This window comes from Trematomus bernacchii, unplaced genomic scaffold (genome assembly GCF_902827165.1).
Source record: "Trematomus bernacchii unplaced genomic scaffold, fTreBer1.1, whole genome shotgun sequence".
Lineage (NCBI taxonomy): Eukaryota > Metazoa > Chordata > Actinopteri > Perciformes > Nototheniidae > Trematomus > Trematomus bernacchii.
Window position 1 is genome coordinate 20825893 of NW_022987973.1, and position 10263 is coordinate 20836155.

The following is a 10263-nucleotide window of genomic DNA, read 5'->3' on the forward strand; positions in this document are numbered from 1 at the left end:
TTGCTATCGGGATGTTAAGAGCATTCCATGGAATATAACAAAAAGTGTATCTCGAGCCGGTTTCTCAAACTTACCTACCCCACCTTTAACTCAAAGTAAGTAAAATATTTGAGTACTTCTGCTAATTTTTACTTAAGTAAAAGAACAGAGAACTTTTACGATCATTTCCTGCATACCTTTTTCTATGGAGTATTATTACAAGGGGGTAACTGATACCTGCATTTAGGCTGCAGCCACACAGAGACGATACGGGTCGTATCCGCTACAGTTCTCTATCATATAGACGGTTCGGCCACACAAGGCCGACAGGGAAACGCAGAAACGATAACGATAATGATAACGATAATGATAACGATAACGATAACGATAACGATAACGATAACGGGTCCCAAGGTGGGTAGATCTGCGGACGCAACGCTCTGGGGGGCCAAACGGCTCCGTGATTACGCCCTATACGATCATTTCCTGATAGCGAAAATACTGACGGGCTGTCAGGAGAGGGGGAGGAAAAGAGAGACTCCATATATTATTCTTATATTATTATATAGAGTCGTTATTCGTTTTAAAGCTCAATAAATAACAAAGAAGACCTTTGACCGGCACTTTTATAATTTTGTCCGGAAGATTTAAACTTTAACGGACATGTTGACTGGCGGAAACTCTGCCGCACGGTTCCCTCGTCCCTTGAAAGAGGCGTAGAGGTGGGTGTTTTTCATCTGCTGGTGGACTACCGGGGAGATTTACAGCAGGAGCACACGCTTGCCTCGGGGGGAGGGAGAAAAAGAGCCAGAGCCTGGCCCCTTGCCTGGCTGCCTCTCCCCACCTCTGCTGCTAAATCCACCGCGGAGAATAAACAGAAAGGCAACCATGGCAACCATGCATGCTCGTGAAGTCTTCTTCGCTGCTTTTGGTGTATTTTGTGACGGAAGTACAGCGCCACTTACAGGCCCGGCATATGTACTACAGCGTCTCCAGCGGGTCGAGCGGTCTCGTGTGGACGGACACGTTTCTGGTGGCGATTGCGTGTGGACGGAAGACTTTTTTGATATCGAATTCGGTTTGTTTTCGTTACCGTCTCCGTGTGGCTAGGGTCTTAGTCTAAGTAAAATATCTCAGTAGGCCTATTTCTTCAACCGCACCCTGAATGGCTTGTACTTATACAAACTGGGACTGCAATCTTTACACAGTGTAATATCCAGTAGTGTAAAGTAACTAAGTAGATTTACTCTATTAATTTTGAGGTACTTGAACTTTACTTGAGTATTTCCATTGTATGCTTCTTTGTACTTCTACTATACAGTTCAGAGGTAAATATTGTGATTTTACTCCACTACATTGATGTAGTACCTTAAAGGTGGGGTATGCAATTGTGGAGAAACCAGCTCGAGTGCGCTAGAATTTGAAAGTACACAACCGGAAAAAATCTGCCTCTTCCTTCAGACTTCCTTACAGAGCCCCTCCTCCAACACACACAAACGCGCACATGACCAATGAGGGCACGAGATAAGTTTGTGCACAGATGGAAGGCTGACAGGCAGGTAGGCCATCCAGTTATTTTAGCCGGGCCGGCTAAAATAATTGGTCGTGCTTTTTACAGCGCTACGGCTTCCACAGATGAATTTTTTTAATGTATTTATTGTCAAAGCATTTAATGTATTCATTGCTATCGGGATGTTAAGAGCATTCCATGGAATATAAGAAAAAGTGTTTCTGAAATAAATTACATACCTTTAAGTTACTTTGTAGATAGTGATTAATGATAAACAATAGGATCAGCAACCCGAACCCTAACCCTTAGAAATACTTTAGATACACCTGGATTAAATTCACAATAAACTGAAATGAGTTCCAACTTTACCAGCAGGATAAACACATCAACACATTAATGTTTATAACCAAAACATATTATATATATTATTCTGAAATGGACCAATCTGCATAATGAGTACTTTTACTTTTGAAACTTTAAGAATATTTTGATGCTAATACTTTTGTACTTTCACTTGAGTAATGTCTTGAATAAAGGACTTGTACAGAGTATTCCTGCACTCTGAAATGTCTACTTTTACCTAAGTAGAACATTTGAGTATATCTCCCATCTCTGGTAATAGCCTATCTAACTAGCTTCCCATACTCTGAGTTGAATCGCCTTAACATGTTTTTTACAGTGTAGAAGAAGAGAGAGCTGGAGATAGCAGGGTGGTGGAGGGAGGGGAGGCGGGTGAAAGAGGTGGGGGGGGGGGAGGAAGCGGAGGAGGAGGAGGAGGAGGAGGAGGATGGTCCTGCTGGTTTAGGGAGGCCACCGCCGTTAGATAATCGCATTTACTCTCTCCTCGCGAGCGGCGGTGACCAATGGAAGCGGAGCGATGATCTGTGGACAGGCAAATCATTTTAATGTAATTTAATCCAACTCCGGAGCTGAGGCGACGTGTGCACACCGGGGAGGCTACACAGACACACGGCAAGCCTGCAAACTTCAGAGCGGATCTATAAACTGTAATAATACTTATTCTGCTGAGCGGAGGTCTGGTTTGATCTACAGTTTGAGCAAATATACAACAAGTATGTCTTAATTAATGAGGAGCCTCTTTGGTACAGTGTATAGCAACAGATGAAAACATGCATGGGACAAATAACAGAGACTGAGGCAGAACACCTGCGCACTGTAAGGTGAGTGAATACTACCGTTTTATTTTGAATGCTATATTAGAAGCCAGAACATAATACTATTTTGTTGTGTAACTTTAGCACGCGATTAGTTAAATAACAGGTGTTCCCCAAAATGACCTGCAGCTAATTTGTGTTTCTAATTCATTCAAACATCAGAGTAAAGACTTTACTCTGCTTTCCAGTGGTACATGTTTTTCCATTGGATTTCATCCTGACCAAAAGTGGTGTTTATCATGATTCGTGAAGATTTTTCGCTTTGGCTTTTTACAATTGTGTATTAATGTTGAGGATAGGGTTGTTGATGTTGGTTGAACAAAACAAACACTTTAAAGTTGTCACATTGGCTTTGTCTAACACTATTTCTCACTAAATGCAAACCTAACAATCAATCGATAAATGGGGAAAATAATTATTCCATAAAAAAATATAATAAGTTATTATTCCAAAATACACAAATGTATTTGGCAATGGAATTGGAGTTAAAGTTAAATACTCAACTTCAAAATTATACTCATGTACTTAGTGCACTTGGTTTGTCTCAACAAATTGACAGTCAGCGTTGTATCATAAAGCTTTCAAGGGTAACCTAACCAGGCATTACAGTTGATGATGTAGACTAAATATAGCTCCGTCATGTGCAAAATGTTTGATAGTGCACTTGTAATAGCATTTCGCTTAGGATTCTTTCTTATCAACACAAGTTGCAGCATACAAGCTTCAAAAACATTTCAGCAAAAAAAATCCAGCCATGTAGATTGCATATTTATTAGTCAAGGTTTCATACAACCATTCCTGAGATGACTGCCTCAATGCCAAATGTTACAATTGGCATTTATTTTGTGGCTCTAAAAGCATTGGAAAATAACATTTGAAACAGCAACATCTCTCTCTGGGCTTTCAATTCCTGACGTCCATGCAGGAGAGCTGGAAACTACAGAAATACTGTTATTGTGTATAGTATGTGCATTCCGTTTTGCTGTCAGTATCTTTAAATTAGATTGAAAATATAGAAACACTGGAACTCACAATCACACCCATCCCTTTCTAGAATCAGAATAATTGTATTTAACTCCATAATTATCCACAGAAAATGCTTTAAACAGTAATCAATGGAATATCTCTTTGGTAGAAATGAGTTCCAATGAAAACTGTTAACAGTAAGGTCAAACCAAAACCAAAGCCACCTGCATAGCTAAATACCACTAGGGTCAGTTAGACATAATGTTTTTGCATCCAAGCAGATATGTATAACCATTAAAAATACTGTTAAAACTGTAGTCAAATGAGCTACATTTTTGTACACTGTAGGCCTTGTCGACATAAGAAATGGTGGCCTCTCTGGCTTGTTTACACCACTTTTCACACCGAGCTTGAGATATTCTTTTAAGGTCACTCAGCAGCCATGTGAGGGTTGTCATGAATCAAGGCATGCATTGGTGTGAAGACGACAGGAAAGGGTGTCAGGGCTAAAAGTGGAGTGCTGTGATGTTTTTTTTACCAGCATTTCTTTTCGCTTTTTCCTAACCCACATTACTGAAATATTAGAAGAGCACATTTTGTTCTTATTTAATGAGCTAATTAATACATTATTCAATCAACAGAATTCCCCTGCCTGTGTAAAACTGATAAGATCAATCCGTTGTCCTGGTTTAGCGAGAGGAAACTTATGGGTCAAATCAAATGTCGTTTACATGGTGGTCTGGGGGATCAACAGCTATATAAAGTTAATGTCATCTGCATATTGATGAAAGTCAATGAATGATGGCCCAGATTGGAAACATACTGAAAAGCAGGAGACCAAGGACATAATCTTGCGGTACTCCATAAATAAAATGTTAGTTTGAGGCTTTGAAAAAAGTTTGTTATTTTATTAAAATAAATATCCATAAGGACTTGATATAAGAACAAATTACTTTGTATTTAACCTTTCTTCTTTTTTACAGCTTCTCTGTGGATCATCCTTCTAACCATCCGTGAACTGGAGATACAAATACTTGCTCCATCCCGTCACACATCCTGAAGCCAACATGCCTATAATCAGTAATGCCAACCACGACTTTAGCACTTTCTCCATTAGCAGCGATGACAGCAGCCTCGACCGCTTTTTTACTGAGATCCCAGAGACTGAAACTATCAAGGGTGTTTACTTCCAGCGAGCCCAGCTGCTTCGTGACCCCAAAGCTTCGTATGTGGTCGACCACACCCTGCAGGTTCTTATCAATGTGGGAGGAAATCGCTACACATTTCCCTGGAGCACCTTGGAGCAGTTCCCACAAAGTCGTCTTGGACGTCTGCGGTCATGTACCACCCCGGAGGACATTGCACGACTCTGCGACGACTATGACGAGACGTGCCAGGAGTACTTCTTTGACCGAAACCCAACAGCCTTCAGGGTCATCCTCAACTTCCTTGCTGCAGGGAAACTCCGTTTGCTTCGAGAACTGTGTGCAGTGTCCCTCCACGATGAGCTTGACTACTGGGGTGTGGACCCAGGCCATATGGAGCGTTGTTGCCGTCGCCGCATGATTACCCGTGTGGAGGAGGTGGTCGAGCGAGAGCGCAAGGAAGAGGAGTGGAGGCAGAAGAGGGTGATGCTGAAGAAAAGCGCTACAGAGGTACAAAAGGGCCATCACAAACTGACCTGGATACTGCGAGAAGTGGTGGAAAACCCTCAGTCTGGGTTGGCTGGGAAGATATTCGCCTGCCTCTCTGTCGTCATGGTGCTGGTCACTGTCATCAGCCTGTGCATCAGCACCATGCCAGACCTCAGAGATGAAGAGTCCAGGGTGCGTATTAAATCTATTAAAACCACAGAGTGAGAACTATTAGATGTTTTGTGTCAATGAAATGTACTACTCAGCCCTGGTTACTTATCAGCACATCACAACAAAAATAATCATCTAGTGTTACTAATGATTACGTGTTAACACTAATCACACTAATGGTACAAACTATATAATTAAGTATTGCTAGCCTAATGCATGACTTACAAATAAATTCTTGTTGCTCACTTTTATCCAATGAACCAAAACACAGTCTGTGAGGATTATATTGTCTTAAGAAATGTTTGATCCAACCTTAAAGCTGCACTCATGAATAATGATATCTCAATAATGTATCGGATTACTGAGTTATACTTGTAAGAATGAACTCTGCAGACCCTCAGCGTGTGTATTCATATATTTCAGTGGCTTTAAGCTCATTGTTTTTCTGTCCAGCTTTACTGTTTTCATTCACTCCAACCAGTGTTGTATTTTTAGCTTAATACAAACACTGATAAGCACCTACAACAGACATTGTTAGAATGTTTAGGAGGAACATTTATAATGACACATTTGTCATAAGATCTTTATTAGGTTGGCTTAATGTTGTTTTTAAGGGAGGCCAACAAAATTATAATTAATGCCCATTTGAAACATGTTGTTGCATTTTTGAATAGTCACCCAAGTCACATTAACATAAACATCACATTGGCAATCTCACTATAATGGAATAAATACAAAATAAAAACATAATAATGTAAAATGTAATTTGTACTTAAAAATATATATAAATGTATGAAATAGTTTGATTAATGGGAGACAGTTTTAATAGAAAAAATACAGGTAAGATTGATAATCAAAGTAAGGGATTTTTGTAAACCTTAAGCGTGGGGCGAAGAGTTGTTGAGAAATGTCTTTTGCCAATGTGACTGTTAAATCACAGATTTCTGATTTGTGTTTGAGTCAACAGAAGCACACAGGCTGTAGAATTGATTGTATAACTGTCATTCTGAAGGGACTGAATTAGCTATTTGATTAAGCTGCAGACGGTAGATTGATTTCTCCCTGATGAGGCCTACAATCAATCACACAAATCAAGACTCAGACAAATTAAATAATGTTTTGTTCAAGCTGAAACTTGCTTTTTATACATAGTGAATTGATGATAGTTGGAATAAACAATCATCTGGGGTTGTGTTTCCAAGCCAAGATTCCTTTTAATTTCTGGAAAGCAGTGTTGTTTTTACATTGGAGCCTGGCAGACACCTACAATGTGAGCCATATGTTTAAACTTGCTTTAGACAATTTGCTTGACAGGTGGTGATAAAAATGACATAGAGCTGAATGTGTACTTGTCAAAGAAGAAAAATGTTGTGAAGGTTGTGGTAATTTATATAACAATGGCCCCTTGACATCAATAAGAACTAGACAAGCAGCAACTGCAATATCAGATGTGCTTAAAAAGATACGAGCCTAGACCTTTGAGGCCTGATATGCCTAATGACATTAGCTATTGCTAGGCTCTTATTTATCTTTTTCTTAATACAACTTTCTTCACAAATAATTAACACAGTTTTTGAGTTGTATACCATTTGCGAAAGAACTCTTGATTAAAACTATTGAATGAAACGTAACCCTCCTTGTTTCTCTTGTCAGGAAATAGAAAGAGGCTCATTATTTGCACTCAAAAAACTATAGATCAAGTCATTGATACAAGCATTCCTCATTAGAAAGTCTTGTTTTCTTGTTCCCTGCTATCTTTCAGTCTGCTTCCAAAGTCTCACTGAAATTATCAATAGATTTTTTTCTCCCACTCAAACGATTGCTAAAAAGTTGGGTCAAAAGTAAAACTAAAAGTTACAATTTTAAAGACTATTTTCAAGGGACAAAAACCTGGGCAATTAAAGGTGTTTAATGCTCTTTTCATCAGCAGTGTATTTTACCGTAACCTAAAAAGTGCATAGATTTGACTTGATGTGTGACTTTGGTGGTGACCCTTTTACGTTTCCCAGTGTCTTCTTGTCAAAGTTCGTCTCTGTTTCTGCAGGGCGAGTGCTCCCAGAAGTGTCAGAGCATGTTTGTGGTGGAGTCCATCTGTGTGGCGTGGTTCACTTTGGAGTTTGTGATTCGATTCTCCAATGCTCAGAGCAAGCTAAACTTCATTCGTGGACCCCTAAACATCATCGATGCCATTGCCATCCTGCCCTACTATGTCTCCCTGGTTGTTGATGTCAGAGATGTGTCCGAGGAGGATGTCATCATGCGTGCAGGTAGCAGAGGTTACCTGGACAAACTGAGTCTGATCCTGCGCCTGCTGCGGGCGCTGAGGATCCTGTACGTGATGCGGCTGGCTCGCCACTCTTTGGGCCTGCAGACATTAGGGCTAACCATGCAGCGCAGCATTAGGGAATTCAGCCTGCTGCTGCTGTTTGTCTGCGTGGCCGTGACCCTGTTCTCACCTCTGGTTCATCTAGCAGAGAGTGAGCTGGCGCCATTTGCCGCCACGTACCCTCAACACAGCTTCAGCAGCATACCGGCCTCCTACTGGTGGGCCATCATCTCTATGACCACGGTGGGGTACGGCGACATGGTGCCACGCAGCATCCCTGGACAGATAGTCGCACTCACAAGCATCCTGAGCGGCATCCTTATCATGGCGTTCCCTGCCACCTCCATCTTCCACACCTTCTCCCGCTCATATCAGGAGCTGAAGCAGGAGTACGAGCGACTGTGGAAAGAGGAGAGAGGCGAGGAAATAGCTGCTGAGACAGAGGAGAGTTTGTCCAAAATGGAGTTGGCACCAGATGAGTTTACGTCTGTGTTGAAGGAGGGAAATGACGGAGGGATGTTAAGTAGGAGTCACCAATCCACACTTCCAGCAACAGCTTTTTAGTTTGACCAGGAAGAGAGCAATCAGACTCTTTCATTCGGTAATTATGTGTTAAAAATGGTGACACTTGACAACCTACTCTATAAGAACATTTAGACTCTAAAGGACTGTTATATTGTGGGCAGTGTATTACACTTCTTGTCTGTTCCTATTCATGATTCATGCTTTAATACTTGGCACTTCAAACAAACTATCTAGTACTTATCAGATTATTAAGCATTCTTTTATAGCAGCAAATACCATACATAAACACTTTACCCTAGCTTTCTGTGTATGCAAATATAGACTTTTATCTTACGTCAACTATCGTGCAAATTATTTAAATATATATTTATATATATATATATATATATATGCACTCGTGCACTCATGCTGTTTAACCATACGTTGACACAAGGCTTTTTCACTTAGCTTTAGCGGTCAGTCATTAGAAAATGTTATACTATCCCTTTAAAAAATCATTGGAGCTTTGTACTGTTACAATCGTATTCAGGACGCTTGTTAGCTTAGCCTGCTAACCTTAGCACTAATTCCTACTTGATGTTAGTTTTCATTCACGTTATTTAAAAAAAGAAAATGAGAGGTTCTAGCTAGCAATACTCATCTGGGTCCAGTTGTGGTGGCGGAAAATTAACAGAATGATAAAACTAACAACAAGAACTCCTTTAATTGTACCAGGGTGGCATAGAAACGAATGGCTACTTCATTCAGATATTATTGCAGATTACTGCTGCTAACCTTAGTGTTAATACAATCGTGAAACAAACTGTGGTTAGCTGGCTAAAACCTTTATAGTTTCTTTCATCGCCTGTAATAAGGAAACAAGCACGTTCAACTGTAAATGCTGACATGAAAGGGAATCTATTGCTTTGCTTAATTTGTTTATTAGGTAACAATTAAGCTGGCGAAGACAACATGTTAAATTGTCTTCTGCTGCACATTCCTTCATAATATAGCCTAAGGTTAATTAATTGTGCATATTTTCTGAGATTTTTTAATTCAACAGTCACTTTTTTCAAATTCAATAGAAGCAGAGATGAGAGACAACTAAATACACTTTATCCAGCTAATAACCTCATTGCTTGCATGTTTTGTTTTGTTTTGTTTTTTTATTTTTATGATCACACTTTTTACCAACTCTAATTCAGGTGTTGGAAGGTCCTTAAAGGCACTATCAAGCTGTATTATTAAGGGACAATGATTTCAATACAAACAACTAATCGTGACCAAAATCTTCACTGTGATAGATAACACAGCACAAGTGTCATGTCTTAGTCAGTAGATTTTTCAGAGGATATCAATTTGCTGCCTGAAAGTAGTATTAAAATATTCTTAAATGCTGTGGAATATGATGGGAAGCAATGTTTAAGACTTGTATGTATTGGACGTTTAATGTAGAGATTCTTGTCTCTTGCCTCGCTGTTTGTCTAACTTCCAGACACTTTTAAAATCACAATAAACTCTTATGCTTTTGTTTTAACTGCCTGAGAGTATGAATGGTGTGTTCCCTCTTCATCAAAGTGATGTAAGCTGTATTTGACAAAGAAACCATACTGTAACTCCTTACCATGTAGCACCGGTTAACTTTGGAAAAATAGCTATTACCTTCTGATAAGGACCGATCATCTTTAGATCAAAATACATGGTTAGAAAGAAAGTGTAATGTTAATCTTGAAGTTAGCCGGTAGTGAATGAAACAATATGTCATCTGAAGGAAAATTCCACAAAATCTATCCGTCCCTATTCTCTGCTCATTATAGTGTGAATTGTAAATCAAAATGTATGTTTAAATTCAGTGTAAAGCTAATGTTTCTAAGAAGTTGGATATCTGCTTTGTTTACATCCATGTTTATTAGCTTGCAGACTTCTTCTTTGTCGTTGTTGGCACATTGCTGCGTATCTTGGCATCCAACCAACACCTGATCAGTGGAATGGTGTGAA

General features: G+C 39.7%; 1 protein-coding gene across 1 annotated transcript; it reads left to right on the top strand.

The window, feature by feature from the left end:
* The first annotated feature begins 2385 nt into the window (after nt 1-2385).
* On the top strand, nt 2386-9802 carry LOC117471352 (potassium voltage-gated channel subfamily G member 4). Its single transcript, XM_034116301.1, has 3 exons — nt 2386-2670; nt 4614-5456; nt 7480-9802. Exons 2-3 carry the CDS (start codon nt 4698-4700, stop codon nt 8323-8325), a joined length of 1605 nt encoding a protein of 534 aa, XP_033972192.1. The 5' UTR covers nt 2386-2670; nt 4614-4697; the 3' UTR covers nt 8326-9802.
* Nucleotides 9803-10263: the final 461 nt, after the last annotated feature.